Raw genomic sequence first — 16501 nt, forward strand, 5'->3', positions numbered from 1 at the left:
GTTTAGAGCTGCGTGGGCTTGCAATGAGTAACTGCGCCCTACTTTGGTAAGGACGGTACCTATACCATCGCTGTCTACCTTACCGACGAGTAGTCGTAAGTTTTGAATAGTATAACCTCTCAATACGAACCGTCAAGTGACAGCTACACGTGGTAGATAAAATTACGGCAAATGATTAAAATTAACAATTTAGGAAACGAACATTTATCCCGCAAGGACGCGAAGCAAATTCAATCAGGTGTTTCATTGGGTTGTCATAATGGAGGAGAGAGGTAATATCGACCTAAACTTCGTTCAGAGACAATTTCTTGCCTGTACGCCAATAAACAAACTGAGATGGAACGTGAGTACATAACTGCTACTTTCTCAGCCTTAATTTTATACTTTAAGGAAGAGTCAATTAGGCTGTAAAAAAAATTGCAGGGGAAAAAAGATAATTTTTTAGCACTTGATGCAAGTTTGCCAAAAGCGCTCTCTGCTCATATTCGCATGAGGAAAATAGTAGCAAGGTAGAATGGTATATGAATGCACTGAATTAAAGTGAAGCACAAAATCAAATCATGCGACTTACCAAATCTGCCGACCGCTAAGTGCATTTGGCATTTTACTGCAGAGCTGAAATGTGGGAAGAAAAAATTGTAAGCCGATGTTCAACTATCATGAAAGTCTCTCACGACAAAATATGAAAAGAATTTTAATGAGATTGTAATAATCCTTTTTCTATAAGTTATACTATACTGCTTGTAAGTAAAGATTTTTTTTAAATCAGGAAAAACTTGATTGACAAAAAATCTTACCACGTTAACGGCTCTCGACGATTCATTTTTATCCCTCAGCATCATTTCGAAGTATTGTAATCCACTCATGCACAGCACTTGCACTTTGTTCACTTCAATTTTCAAATATTTGAATGCATGAAATTTATACACTTGTTTAAAGCACTAGACGTGAAGATTTCGATGTTTGAAAACTAGATCACATTCTTGCGCGAAAAACCGTAACTAACTGAATACGAAATCGAAGAGATGCCTTCAATTAACTCGACGCGACAAAAACACTGCAGGCGTCCTGAATACGCGATATTCGTTTGGATGAATTCTTACCATTATTTACGTTGAAACAAAAACAAACGAGGTTTAATACTTGCATATAAACTCCGCGTACACTATAAACAACACGTTCGTAAGGAGAAATCACTTTTTCTCAAGAAGAATAGAAACTTTTCACTTGTATCACATCACCCGGAAACAATCAGCTACGTACCTACTATCTATATGACGCGAAAAAAAGATTCGCGTCACACCAGAACTTGGTTGCATCCGAGTTATATATTTACGAATATAGGTAGTTACGACTTCGTGTTATATATTAATATTCATCAACATTATTTATTGTTCAGTATTCACGTTACTGACAAATAACGAACCGACAAATGTATGAGAAGGAAATAAGATCTATGAATCCGTTACCGATATATTTTAAACGGCACATCGATGGTCAATTTATTTCTATTAGTCACCTCAACGCCAAACTTGCTCAAACTACACGACGCGATGAAGACGTCTTCGACTGAAAACGTATAATTACACCACTCGATTAACACGTCTTCGACTGAAAACGAATAATTACTTACTTTAAGCGCTAATTTTTTACCCGGATCCAATATCTCGAGAGACAAAAGTTTTGTGCATTTAGTAATATCGTAAATAATGATGCGGGTTCGACACCGACACGCACCTGAACTTGCCGACGTTCCGAACTAAACTAGCGCGCCTCGGCAATTGTTTTGGCGGGCAACCTCTGTTAGACGTTCTTTTGTTTATCGTTCGATGATTCTAGAGCGTCGTATACATATCGATTCTCTTCTAATTTCAGACTTGAACGGCTCGCAAAAACGCGCCAATTACAATTCTTTCTAAAACTTTTGCCTTCATTGAATGGGGCTTTCGACCCGCTTGAAACGTACATTCGTCATATGAAATATACGCACATCGATGATATATTTAATTTTTTTTCAGCAAGATTTCAGAAGGCTGATCTTCTATACGGTGATTTAGGAAAATAAATGATTAACTCTCGCATTATCGAATATCACTGTTGCTATTGTCAATTTAAAAATTCAACTTTTAAATTACCCAAAAAATTCAATCAGTCGGGCTTGTAATTAGCGTTTTTTATGTCAGAATTTTAGGAACGATACAACTGCAGAGATAATCGAGGCAATGACTCCAGAAATGCAAAGAAAGATTTTAGAAAAAACCGTGAATACCGAACTTGTAAAGAAATATCCGATGAAACGATCTTACCAAAAATCATTTTTGAAACGGCTGATTAACGAGGTTTGCGCAATATTTGTTCAATCATCAATATCAATTCTGGTAGAACGTTAGAGTTGTAATTGACGGAATATTTATTTTTTGTCTATTAGCTGGAAAACCATTGTAACGAAGTCCACGACGAAATGTATAGTACTTATTGTAGTTTGGTATCTTCTGACGATGGAGAGAGTTCGACCCAGTATAGACACTTTTTATACAACGAGAATCCTACTTGTACGAATGCTATCACCTTGCAGGAAAGTGTTAGCATTGTTTCATTAGGCACGACTGGCCTGTGCACTTGGCAGGTAACAATTGGATTAAATCTCGTAAATATTACATAAAAAGTGGCAAATACATATGCAGATATAAAGTAGCAATGCTGTTTCTTACAATTGTTTCAAACCAGGCTGGTTTAGGTTTGGCAGAATGGTGCATGGAAAACAAGGAACTTCTGAGGGGAAGGAAGATACTGGAACTTGGTTGCGGAGTCGGTCTAACTGGTCTTGCCATTATTCGTTCCTGTGCACCAAAAGAATACATATTCTCAGACTTTCATCCTGCCGTTCTTACCATGCTATGCAAGAACATACACATTAATTTTCCAACGGATAACGATTCCCTATCAAATTGTTACGAGGATGAAAGTAACATAAATCTAAAAATGCATCACAATGGAGTAAACATTGATGTTAGATGTTTACCATGGGAAAATATTAACGATGGCTCAAATAAGACTGCATGCATTCCTGTTGACGCTGAAATAATCCTTGCTGCCGATGTCTTGTACGATGATAGCTGTTTCCATAGCCTTGCTTCAGCATTAAACCACCTACTGGCAACAAATGGTACCTACGCAGTAGTCGCTGCTACAATTCGAAATGCAGACACCATATCAAAATTTACAGAGATATTGGGTAAGTAGCCACTGAAGGTATTGCCAAGTGTTTATTAGTAATTTCGTTACGTTTACCACTTACAGGTGTCCATGATCTGGTTTATCATGAAATGAAGCTCCCAAAACGAGAGCACTTCATTCGCACGGATGACACGCCTATTCGAATGATGAAAATAGTAAATTCTTCATTTACCGTTAATGAAGATAATGTTAAGCTGTAAACATGTCATTTATTATTAAGCTCATAACTATATGATACACAGTCATAAATAATAAAATCTTGTGCAAAAAAAATATATGTATATAAAAGTATTAAATAAAAACTGAACTTATTAGCTCAACGACAAACTAAACTTGAGATAATATAACTTAAAACCATTTTCTTTTGTGACGTTTTAGCTTCAATTCAGTCTCATCTACATCCTTGTCGGCATCCTTCTTATGGTTTTTCTTCACTTTTTTTTCTTTTACTTTGTCCTTCAATTTTTCCTTCTTGGTAATGGGCAAACTTTGTGAGTCATTGCTACCGCACATCGTTAGATCAGCCTTACTCTTGGCTGAAATATCAATGGATTGCTATACCATTGAAAATAAGGGATAAATTATATTGGCTAAATATAATAACGATCAACAGTTCGTACCGGCAAATATTCCCATTTGCTCATTGATGCTGCGATCCTCCTCAACTTCCCTGCGACGATCCATCTCAAGGCACTCAACAATTTCGTTACGCCGTTCCACAATTTCCACCAATCTGTATTAGCATTAGATAATGTTACTACTGACTAACACTACGAAATTGATTCGTTACAAGTTGTAGATAGGTATTCTTTTCAAACCTCTGTATCAGCACTTCTTCTCGTTGCTTATCGGAGTCTGTTTTGGTTGCTTCTGGTTGACTCATCAAGCACCGAATTTGATACTCTACATCTGCATGTTCTTCCTCCAGTCTTTGTTGCCTACGGAGTAACATAAGCTCAGCTTGTCTTCTGAACAGTTCATTCTTTTCATTCACTAGTGCAAAGAGTTCCAAAACCAATTCTTCCACATCCACACGTAAGCTTGTCAATTCTGTAAAAAAAGCTCATTAATTAGACTCAATTTAAATTTAAAATGAGACACAAAAATGGCAGGACCCATCGTTCACAAAAAAATACGTACCTTCATTTTCTTGCCCAGTTTCGCACTTATCCCTGATCAACTGTTCGAGTCTCACACCTTGTTTCTCCAGACCTTGTTGCTGTAATTCAATCTCATCCAGCTCTAATTTTACATCCTTTATGGACATGACTTTTATCTGAAAGTACAGGAATGTTGACAAGAAATTAAAAAATAGAAACCTTATTTGCGATATTACGTAAACAACATTTCAAGATTGGATTGTGACTAACTTACTTTTCTTTTATGCGGAATTGGTCGCGGTGGCGCAGGACCTTTTTTTCTCTTCCATTTTCCCTGAGCACTTTTATCCACAAAGGCTGCAGAGTAGTGTTGACCGCCTTCATCGGTGTCAGGTATGTTGAATAAGCTTTGCCGATTTCTGTTGGTTTCATCTTTACTGCTCTTCTGATCATCCCAAATACCGGATCGTCTCTCCTCCGCATTTTTCTCCTCAGAAGAAAATAGATCTGTGATGTTTTGTGGCGTACTTGTGAATATTGGCGGTGGTGGCGCCGGTTTAGTCTTTCGAATGCGTGGCGTGCGTAAAGGAACATCCTGAAATATTTTTAAATATGGTAATAAATCACTGCAATTTGAATACATGATCAATCGCGCAAGCTATTGTTAACAACTTACAGTTGCGGATTGTGAATCATCTGGCGATTGTAAAGTAAGGGTATCAAAAGTGGAGGTAGTGGAGAACATTTCCTGAGCCATAGGCGGGGGTGGCGCTGGTTTTTTCTTGCGATAAGTACCACCCGGCGTAATCAATGATCCCGCACTTCCTATAGAAGTGTTAGAAGCATAATGTCCTCCACGATCCAGGGAGGTCTTTCGTGGTACAGGGCTGGGCTCTGGAGTTAGTCTATAAATTAATATTAAACCATCAACTTCAGTAAAAAATAAATACTGGTCAAGAGGTAAAATTTTTAAATGTACACAGATTTTTCAGTACCGAGTAATAAATCAGCTCATGGATTGAATACTCAGACTTACTTCTTTGTTCTTGGCTTCGGCACTGGCGTACCCTTATCAATGTTGGTCCCTGAGTTATCTTCGTCGGTTTCACAATCCTCATCGTCGCTCCAAAAGGGATTGAGATTTATTTGTGGCGCTTGAAGGCGTCGCCTGACTGGAGGCTGCGCACCCTGTGTATTCTCAGTCTTATTAACAACCGAAGAACTGTTGCGTGCAGCTGGACGCGGGGGAACAACTTCCTGGTCATTCTCATTTTCGTCGTCACTACTGCCGAAAGGATTAGTAGATACATATTTATCAGACTTATTATGAACCGCTGCGGGTCGTTGAGGGATTTCTTCCTTGATTTTGCCATCTTCATCACTGTCATCACTTTGAAAGGGGTTCAAGTCTTCTGGGTAATCACCAGAGGTACTCAAATCTACACCCGACACATTAAGTAGACTGGTAGTGTTTTGGGTTTTAGGCACCTGAGCATCCGTTGTATTTATTGTTTCAACACTATCTGTCGACGATGTTGCATCGTAAATTTTGAACGATTCGTGCTCAACTACCTCGACATCATCGGAGGTATCCAGTTGTGAAATCACGGGAGATTTATTTTTCTGTTGTTTCGATATTGGATCGGATTCTTGAGGACTTCCAATATTCCGATCATTTTCTTCCATGTCGACAACTTCCTCAATCTCCTTTTCCCTATCTTTCCTCTTTGTCTTCTTACTCGATAGAACAATATTATTTACAGAAACAGAATTTGGTTCATTTGCTCTCTTCTCGACAACATCTGGCTGTTTATTATTTTCAAAAATCATCAGTCGCTGCTGAACGAGCGAGAGACGCTGTCCAGCAGATTCGCTGATCCGTGCCTCGTCTCCGCGGGCAGCAAGCGTGTCTTTGGTATCCTCGTTACACATTAAACTTTTATTACTATCATCTAAGTCATGATTCGCGGTGGCAGTTAGACGCTGATTACTAACAACATTATTATAGTTACGACTTAAATTACAATCTGTATTATTTACACCGATCTCCTCCTTCACCTCCTCCTCCTCTTCTTCCTCCTCGTTACGCCTCGGGGTCGTCGTCGTCGTCGTGGCCGCGGGTGAATGCGTTCCTTCTCTACCACTTTCTTCAAATCCGCTGACTTCAATCGTCGGATTCGACGACGACCTTGTCGGCGTAAAAGATGAAGAAGAAGTCGGAGATTCGCACATCGGCTCAGCTACAGGCAAACTGCAGCCGAGAAGAACCTCCGAGGTTTGATCGTCCGATTCGTCTGGGGTCCGACGTTCGTTATCTGCAGGATGTTGCGGTGATATCTCGTCATTCGCTGGAGTCGTTCGCGGCCGAAGTTCGTTCGTCGTCACTTCGTTGTTGTCCTCGTTTCCGACAAGCAACTGGTTCGTCATAAAGTTCAGCCTGATTTTCGCTACCTCAGAAGTGACGGCAGAATTGCTCGTACGCTTCGAGCTCTTCTCCTCGTCGCTGAGAGCCCGTTTGTAAGTCGGACTCGGAGGCGGACGATAATCGAGCGGCTCTCTTAATCCGGCCGACAACGCGGTCTGGTTATAGTCCTGGTACATAACCGGAACAGTGGAGACCGTGGCTTCCTCGTCCGGGCATGTCTCGCAGCAGTATTGACCCTCCTCGGTCTCGTAATAATTACCAAGGGTTAGCTGATTGTTGCACCTTGCACACCTGAAGCAGGTCCGGTGGTACAGCGAACGCGAGATCACCAATTTCTCGGCGAGGAAAACTGGCAGACCGCAAACGACGCACGGTTCCTTTCTCACCCCCAGACGAACCCCCATCTAAATTAACAAAAAAAAGGAGAAAAAAAAACCAAGGATTAGAGAGATTTATTATGTATTAATGAACGTCACTATATACTGTGGGGGAGCACATATAATGAGGGGGGGGGCACGCAGTGCGTTATTGGAATTTCCCGAAGTCACACGTTCTTTGACGGTTTTTTACATTGGAAATCATGCCTGCACCGTTCGCGTGAAAATGAATCCATTTTTTTTTCTCTCTCTATCGGGCGTATATCTTGGTAGCTAAAAAATATCTAGATTCGTTATGCAATTTTCCTTAAAAATCTGTAACATCATTCGGTTTTCACAGCTGCACCTGCAGTGTCAGTTACAATCTTTAGGCGAAAATGTAACACGAAAACGGGGGATCTCTAATAGTTCTGTAAAATGAGACGTGGACACATATTTATAATGACATAACGTCTGATAATTCTAACGCTGGCACTTGGAGGCGAGTAAATGATTTAGCGCCAACTCGAAATGAATATATTAATACTACGTCTTGGCCCATCGTGAATTCCAATAAGTTGAAGTCAAGATGAAAAAAAATTCCTATAGACATGGTAAAAAATTGAAACCTTTAGAACAATTAAAATATTGTAAAAAAAATAAATAAATAAATAAACAAAACATGGAGCGAACCTGGGATTCCGAATCACCAGACACGTCACAGTCTGTATCAGGTATCATAACTACCGTTGAATATTCCTCCTCATGCTGCATATCTTTTGAATATGTATAGTATGTTTATACAATAACGATTATTTTTTCATTTAAATATTCCTTTTTGGAGTCATGTATGAAAACGTCGATAAAATAATTAACTAGAGCCGAATTTCGTGAAATTAGTCTTATTACTTCAAGGGTCGTTGACATGAAATCTTTTAAATACCGCTCAAATATCAAAGGCAACAAATACGACTGTTGTCCAGTTACAACAAGCGCGAGGAAAAATACGGCGACGCGATAATATTTTTTTATAAAATTATTACAACGCAAGTATGGAGTCCGCACACACTTTGTACCAAAAATCAAAGTGGCATCAACGACGTCGCGAACGACACACGCGATACTGAAGTATAAATAGCACCGCGTGGCTTATGACAGGGTTCTCTTCGTTGCCGCTTCCTATGTGCCTAAGTAAGATTATACGGTGAGTACCTAGTAGGAGTGGTGAGGAGAGAAAAGACCCTACGGAGCGGAGGGACGCCTCCTCCCTTTCTCTCTATTTCTTTATTTTCAATGGTAGTAATACCCGACCTGACTGCCGCGCTACGGGAAATTTTTAGAATTACATTGCACAAACACCCACCGACCAAGTACATACCTACCTACACCACCTACACCACCTGCTTACATTTTTCAAGTGTGCATAGAGTCAAGTACCGCCTAATCATCGTCTTTATAGCCCGATATAACAACACTACTTGGCAATTCAAGTAATCAACGACGTATACACCTAACGGAAACAGTTATGCATACAGGAAACTCATCGTCAAGGAGGGAAAATATGTTTCCGAATTATTATTTATTTATTTTTTTTTTTTTTTGCCAAGAACGGAATGTACATCACTTGTTAAAACTTTGACAACATTTTGTGCATACAATCAAATAATGACAATAATTTCATTGAAATATTTCCTCGGAAAATATGGAAGATGCGCAGATCAGACTGTGTAAGTTCTGGAGGCCACAGTTTTTATCTGAAATCAATAGGGTTTCAAATTTTCTTCTACATGAACCCATCTTCTCCCCGAAAAAATTGCTAACTCAGGTGTTTAAACAAAACGGCACAATTTATTGCCGTTTTTTTTTTTTTTTTTTTTTAAACAATATTACTCCAAATTTAGGTTCATATAGAAGAAGGACATGTCCTTAAAGTAAACTTGAAACCCTATTGATTTCAGATTAAAACCTGTGGCCTCCAGAATCTAGACAGTCCGATGGTGACCTCCGATGGGTGGCAGTTGCAATCTCCCTTATTTTCCATGGAAATACTTTTAAAAAATTACGATGTTCATTTGAATATATGATGTATAAAATGTTCTCAAAGTGTCAATAAATTATGTACATTACTTTATTGCCGGTAAAAAAAAAAAACTCATGAAACTAATTTAAAAAAAAAAAAAAAAAATAAAAAAAAACGTCCTAAACCGGTCTCCCCCCCTCAAATGATCCCTTACTACAAATAATCCTTTAAGTCAAATCTATCAACGAATAGATCTCACGTTACAGGTACGCGTAATATTTGACTCCTAACGTCAATTCTCACTTCTTTGCAACGCCTCTATGTCTAAAATAAAAAATAAAAATTTCTTTGATTTATAATTATTATCGTTATACGCGTGAGAGCGATGAAGTGCAGAACATGTATATGCATAAATGTGAGTATGAGAAACCAATACCGCACCACCATGTATAAATAAACATATAATAAATACCGTAAGGAAGGTGTGACATGCGACGTGAACAGTGTGCGGGATAATAAAGTTGCAGAGAGGTCAGGCGAGTTAAATTTGATAGTGTAAACTGTGAAAATAAAAATAAAATTAAATAATGAGCATAAATTTTTCATTTTTTCTTTCTCTCTGCGTACAAGACAAACTGTATGTACAATACCTGACGTTTACAGTAAAAGTTGTGAGCGAAACAATTAATTTAATAAGCATGAAACGCCGCCGCCGTTAGATGTATAAACATTATAGTGCAGAGTGAGAAGTGAGTGAGTGAGTAAGCAAAAACAATAAACAACAAAGCGATTTACCTTCTAGCAGAATATTTCAGGTTTATATTGCCCCATTAAGTCCAAGCTTTCCTCCTGGAGAACAAAAATAAACAGTGAAGTGTTAAGAATTTCGAATGATAGGACAACGTCGTTACAAATGATCGACAATAGCGAACTGAGAATATCGTATCGTATCGGTGTGATTATAACATATTACACGTATGATATAATGCAACGAACGCACGTATACTAACTCATTACATTATACTTCACACATGCGCTACTACGGTAAAAATAGTAATAATAATAATAATAATAATGACGATGATGATGATGATGATGATGACGATGATGATGCTAAAAACGGACAGACGAACAACGAAAAAGAAAATAAAAGACCACAACGTTGTTGAACATACAATATTATAAGGGTACGAGACAAAAATCAGAATGTAAAAAATCAAATAAAACGATTGCAATTGACGGTGTGAAAAAATTAAAGGACGGACGGATGAATGAATGAATTCGATTTCAACGTTGACGTGAATATTTCTAAATATCGAAGTCTACGTATCTCAAACGCGAAAAAAGGTCTATAGGCCCTATTCTATACACAATTCTGAACCAAAAAGACTGCAACGCATTTTCATTTTATGCAGAAATAAAGAAATGGCATAATCTACGAATTTACTACTGCAATTTTCTAGAATCCATGAAATTTTTTTATTTCTGCGTGAAAGGAAGATGAATTGCCGTGTTTTTGTTCATAACAGCGTATAGAATGAGTCTGTTAAGACCTTTTCCGTGTTTGAAACAAGCGTACTTGAATATTTCAATATATGTACAACAACGTCGAAAACAACGAGGGCACTCCGTCAAAATCGTCTGAGGTAAGAAACGAGACGAAAATCTGTAAATGAAAATCATACAAGTACAATCGTATATAACTCATATATGTACAGAGATAGGGAAATCGAACGACAAAGAATAATAATGTTACGAGGATGCAGAAGACTCGACGGAAATAAAATAATCTCGAAACACGATCCTGCGTATTCGTCGAAATATCTGCAGTCGTTGACAATACTTGGCTCGCAATCAGAACTGCGATAAAGGAAAGTCGTTGGATATATAGCGCACGGTTAACCAGGTGCATACAATACGCTGGCACATATAAACGAACGAGGCAGATTATGCACGTAGTGCATGATGGTAAAATTTTCCGGGGCCGCCGTTGAAAGTGGGCTAATTGTAAAATCGTGAGAATAGCAAGAGTAGCGCATGGCATGAAAGGAGCGGGGAGAGAAGAGGGCGGTTACAACAATATACTCGACTACATAACTGAACAAGCTTCCTTCCATGTGAGTGTCGCCGTCTGTATTACAATCCAAAGTCTAATCCCATTCGATGCCCCATCCGATCATTGGAAAGTTTATAACGCTTATGTACGTTCTTCCGTGGTTTATTGATCATGCGATTGAAAGTCAGCTCGTACATCCGACACGTACCCTTACACCTTGTAATATAAATGACAGGACGGCGTCTATCCTACGCTGTGGTAAGAACGGAACTTTGTTATAAGCGAGAGAAAATTTGATTTTTGATCTTTGAAATGAAAAAAAAAAAACAGCGAAGATATACGTGATTTCAATTTTGACCTTGAATAACTTTGGAAATATTTGTGCTATGGAAAAAATTAGAAGACCTTTGTTGCGGAGCATTAAATTATACCCTACAAAAATGGGAGATTTATGTACCTTCCCCTATTAATCATTAAATGGAAAATTGCTGTCAGGAATCACTAGATATTGAAATTATAACAGACATCTTATTTCCTCTTCCTGCAACTATCAAACGTGCTGACTTTGAAAAAAAACACAAACAAATGGTCGTTTTTTTTTTATTGGACCACCCTAATGTGTACACCCATGGACTGCAGGACAAGAGAATAAGAATGAGATGATGAGGTGATGGAAGAAGAAGAGGAAGAAGAAGGAAAATAATAAGTCAAGAGGTTTAAGCCGGGTTTATGCGTACTCGTTCCGACTGCTAATAAGCGGCGACGAAACTTGTACCGTTATCTCAACATGTACCCACCTAGGTATGTATGTACGCGTATTTATGCAGGTAAGCATTTCCTTTACGGGTATAATAACGCGTTTAAGTTCGTACATTAAGTGAACGGTGGAAATATTTCACCATCAAACTCGTTGTTTTGACCCTGAGGACCGCCAGGTGAGGACGAGGCCTTGTTAGAAATGTTGAACGCCGTTATATTTTTACTACCCAAAAAAAAAATAGAAGCGAAGCTTCTTCGTCAGATTCGGTTGATTTAAATCTATACCTATATCGTGAAGATTGAATGTATTTTTTTCTTTTTTTATTTTTTTATCGTTAAGGAAAATCTAAAATCGTTAAACCACCAGATATTATTACGATAATCTAAGCTTGTAGGAAGTTGTAAATTAAGCAAAGCGTTTGTGAGGGGAAAAAAAAATAAAAAATACAACGACGATTACTGAACCGTGTAAAATTGAAGGGGGATAAGAAGAAGAAGTAAAAGTATAATGTTTATTTTCATAGAATGAAAGAATGAGAATCGTGGTATGAGTATGAGAAGATCCAGGGTATCTCTGCGGCATGTAACACGAACCTTAAAACATATGATAACGACGTGAGTTATATGAATAATATGTGAAGATGGTTACGTAATGGCCTGCTGTTAAAAGGGTACCCAAGCATAGTTTATCTTCTTCCCAGTGATATTATTATCATAGAATATAACGAATCGACGCTCAAACGTTTTTCACAAAATAGAAAAATAATAATAGTAATAATAATAATTCCTTGCTATAATGTGAATATTTCAGTACCTACTGCAGCGTCGCGACCGGAAGTTCTCAGTCTCGCACAAAGGATAAGAACGGTTCGTTTCAGGCGATTAAACGAGAGAAAAAAAAAAGAGAGAGAGAGAGAGGAAAGAAAGTAAAAAACAAAAAAAGTCAAGTTGTTGGAACGTTATTGTAAATAGGAATGATCGAAGGTTGATTTATGTAGTTAATATATTTTAAATCATAGACTATTCGCACGTAGTAAAACTTACCTTGGGTTGGGGACTACCGGAAACAGACGCGAGCCTCGCGTCGGGTTCTTCCTTGCTGGTTCTTTTAAGCGCCGAACGACTCGGAGATAATCCTGAAAAAGAAGAATTCGAGTATTATTTTTAAGGGTAAAATAAAATAATGCGCTATATACTGTAATAATTCCTTAATTAAAAATACTCTCATTGTTCGATAGTCGTGTTGTTACGATATATCGTAAATGAGAATTATTATTACATCACAAGAGCGAGTTTCCGTCGTTCGCCACTAGATCTATCACTCGCACTAGAGCGTTACGCAAACAATTATTTTTTTTCTCCCTACCAACGCAACGCACATAATTCAACTCGACTCGATTCAAGTCATGTGAGAAACTCCAGATTTTCTTACATTCGGTAAAATAATTATCTACTGCACATACATAATACATAAACAGGACACGAGAGATTTAATGATTTATACAGACTTTCTACTTATTTCTTTTGATATATGGATAATGTTTGTACAAAGAGAAGAGATAATCTAATGCAGGCGGTATCTTGTCTAATCATGCGTTTGAAGGATTGACTGTATCCGACATTAATTGGAGTAATAACTGATAAAATGAGTACGGAAAAAATCACTTTAATCGCTATATGAGACTTCTGGATTTTCGAATACAATCAATGCCCATTTCTCATGTTCCCGATTAATTTCAAGCTAGCCATTCATGACATACTAGACCGAGAAAAGAGTTTATTTACCATTAACGAAACGTACATTTGGATATGGATATGGTAAAATAAATTTTTCGTTATTATTATCAAATTTTAGTTAAGCCAAACATACTCTTAACGGCACAAAATTAAACTCTTTTTTCAGTGTATATTTCTGTAACTGATATCGAAAATCAATTATAAAAAAACAAGTGAAAAAAGTAATATCTATAGCAACAAGAAGAAAAATAATCAATAGTGAGTAAAAAGGGGGGAAGAAAAAAACCTAAAATTTTCACACGATCAGCATCTTCTGCAACAATAATTTATACACTGCAATCACTTGGGTGAAATATTTGCACACGTGCATAATTAATGGATGTGCAGCAATCGCGTTGTTGTGCTGCAGCGCTGTTCGATGTGCGACGTTCCTATTATATTGCATACGTACGTGTAGATATACATATGCTGAAAATACATATACACGAATTACACCAATGTATATATATATGGGGTATTCCATACCACTTCGACCTGGGTATGACCCTTGACATTTCAGATTGGGCCCACGATTTTTTAAATAATTGTTCTCACTTTTAAGGGCAATCGGTCCTTTTCCTTAAATGTCTTTAACTCGATTTTAATTTTCTACAATATTTTTTAAAACAATTGTATTGATCAACGCTGAAAACCTGAAAAAAATGTTTCTCAGTATCAAAATTTTTAAGCTCAGAGCCGGAATGGGAAGATTTTTCCTTCTGGAAACAATGTTCAAAAAAAATTAGAAGCGAGAGTTATTTTACTGTGAATAGTTGCTGAAACATTTTCGTACATCACACCGGATCATTGAAAAAACTTTTCAAATCTTTCGCAAGAGATATTTTCTCTTCTTCATTTTGCTAATAAAAAATATTGCAAATGCGGTAAAATGGTTCCGAAAAATCTGAAGTTTTCAAAAATCCGATGCGACATATAAAAATGTTTGAGCAACCATCTATAGTAAAATGACTCCGGTTACTAATTTTTTTTTTGAACATTGTTTGTAGAAGAAAAAAATCACCCCACTCCGGCTCTAACAAGCTTAAAAATATTGATATCTGACACACGATTTTACAGAATTTTTCAAATTTTTAAATTGTGTCGTTCTATAAAATGGACTTGTAGAAAAAATTGTAGAAAAAACAAATCGTGTTAGAAAAAAAAAAAAAAATTCACGAAAAAAACCAGAGTTCCTTTAAAAGTGAAAACAATCATATAAAAAATGATCGGCCAAATCCGAGAGGTCAAGGGTAGAAGTGGTATGGAATGCCCTATATGTAAATTATACATACAGGTATTAATACTCGTACGTGAGAATCTGTACACGAGTATTTTGCTGCAGAGAGGAGTTAGCGCGAGGAATAGAGTAATAATTATTACATAAATGCGTCGATAAGAGAAAGCCAAGGAGATAGCCTGCAGCAGCAACAGCAGCAGCAAAAGGACATTGCTATACGGCCATCAAACATCTGCACGGACATACATGTACAATTATATACACGCACATGGCGCATGGAGACACGACATAGCCTGTGGCCTATTTAACAAGTAGCAACTTGGCTTTGCCATCAGCTAAAACTCCTCTCGCAATTCCGTATCTAGGAGCTGACTTTACTTATACCGACACACAAAACGCTTCTTAGTTGTTGGCATGCGAGAGGCTAATAATTATCTAAACGTTCGTTTTTTTTCTTTTTTTATCACCGACTCCCGGAACGGAGAAGGCAAAGAAAAAGAAAAAGTGACACTCGCGAGAGAAACATTTTCAGCCTTAATAATCAAAGTATACCGCGGTCAATCATCCGAAACGTTTTTCATCCGTAACTCCTTCAACAGGACAGCGACAATTTTGCTGAAATAAAATTCTCCGTCTTTTCTCTCATATTTTCCGTAAAAAAAATTCATAATTCCCTCACGTTTTCCCACGAAACTATATTGTTAGATATTGTTGAGCAAAAAACACATCGTATTACTTCCTTTCACGCGGACAATTAGAAATTGAACAAATATACCACTTCCAAAAGTTAGCTTAGCTCAATTTACGAAGCATATCGAAAGTTTTAAAACGATATATAAAAAAAGTACGTCTTTCCAAATGGTTCGTCATAATTCCCTGACTATTCCCGGTTATCCCAGTCTTTCGCTACGCTGTTCAAGTTTATTCTCAAAATACATCTCCTTGATCAATTGATGCATCGATCTGTGCGTGGATATAAATCGACTGCACATACTTTTCGACATACCGATCGCACTCAGCGTGATATGTAGGACCCGGATAAATGTCTATTAAAAATGACAAGATATGTACATACGATATAGACTAATGGTGAAAATATGGAGTAAAAAATAACAGATACCGCCTGCGTGATATAACAAACAACAACATAAATTATGTCAAAATATAAAGTGTATTCCACTGGGCAATAGTTGTTATTCTTTGCTCCATATTTTAGTGTTCCAAGTCTATATTATGCGTATATATTTTGTCATTTTTAATACACATTCATCCGGGCCTTGGTGATAAGTATCACTTCGACTCACCTCCAAAGGTTTGATAAAACTGCGAGAGGTAGGTGAGAATCGAGAGACGATCAGGTACGGCGCAAGAGGCCATATCCTCGGCGTCGAGAAGGGCGGGTATCCCGAGATGCTGTTCAGCCGTCCTGAACGCGAGCTCGTTGTTACCGTAGACATCATCTTTGTTCAACGAGTTGAAATCCCTGAAAATATACATACATAAATACATATATATACGTATGATAACGAAGGTGA

The 16501-nt window shown here is 37.6% G+C and overlaps 2 protein-coding genes across 5 annotated transcripts in view; one reads left to right on the plus strand and one right to left on the minus strand.

The window, feature by feature from the left end:
* Window positions 1-3437, plus strand: LOC107222765 (protein-lysine N-methyltransferase EEF2KMT). The gene is made up of 6 exons (XM_015662267.2): window positions 1-95; window positions 194-343; window positions 2184-2339; window positions 2429-2626; window positions 2728-3235; window positions 3301-3437. The coding sequence occupies exons 2-6, from the start codon at window positions 260-262 to the stop codon at window positions 3435-3437; spliced, it is 1083 nt and encodes a 360-aa protein (XP_015517753.1). The 5' UTR covers window positions 1-95; window positions 194-259.
* Window positions 3427-16501, minus strand: part of LOC107222760 (MICAL-like protein 1) — a 26373-nt gene continuing 13298 nt past the window's right edge. For 2 of the 4 annotated variants that reach the window (XM_046739026.1, XM_046739027.1), the window contains exons 3-11: window positions 16271-16449; window positions 12998-13089; window positions 5374-7166; window positions 5014-5242; window positions 4612-4932; window positions 4378-4513; window positions 4056-4287; window positions 3858-3970; window positions 3427-3773 (exon numbers count right to left, since the gene is read on the minus strand). In XM_046739026.1, the coding sequence (XP_046594982.1) occupies window positions 3586-3773; window positions 3858-3970; window positions 4056-4287; window positions 4378-4513; window positions 4612-4932; window positions 5014-5242; window positions 5374-7166; window positions 12998-13089; window positions 16271-16449 (3283 nt within the window). In that variant the 3' untranslated portion in view covers window positions 3427-3585. Of the gene's footprint in view, window positions 3793-3857; window positions 3971-4055; window positions 4288-4377; window positions 4514-4611; window positions 4933-5013; window positions 5243-5373; window positions 7167-9933; window positions 9988-12997; window positions 13090-16270; window positions 16450-16501 lie in introns of those variants that run through there. The other 2 variants (XM_046739029.1, XM_046739028.1) reach the window with 2 other exon arrangements.

Source organism: Neodiprion lecontei, chromosome 4 (assembly GCF_021901455.1).
Source record: "Neodiprion lecontei isolate iyNeoLeco1 chromosome 4, iyNeoLeco1.1, whole genome shotgun sequence".
Taxonomy (NCBI): Eukaryota; Metazoa; Arthropoda; class Insecta; order Hymenoptera; family Diprionidae; genus Neodiprion; species Neodiprion lecontei.

Excerpts from the sequence above, each read along its gene's own strand:
- LOC107222765 (XM_015662267.2), top strand. The coding sequence starts at position 260 with ATGGAGGAGAGAGGTAATATCGACCTAAACTTCGTTCAGAGACAATTT. Across the intron at positions 344-2,183 it reads TAAACAAACTGAGATGGAAC|AATTTTAGGAACGATACAAC; the intron begins GTGAGTACATAA and ends TTTTTATGTCAG. Across the intron at positions 3,236-3,300 it reads AAAATTTACAGAGATATTGG|GTGTCCATGATCTGGTTTAT; the intron begins GTAAGTAGCCAC and ends TACCACTTACAG.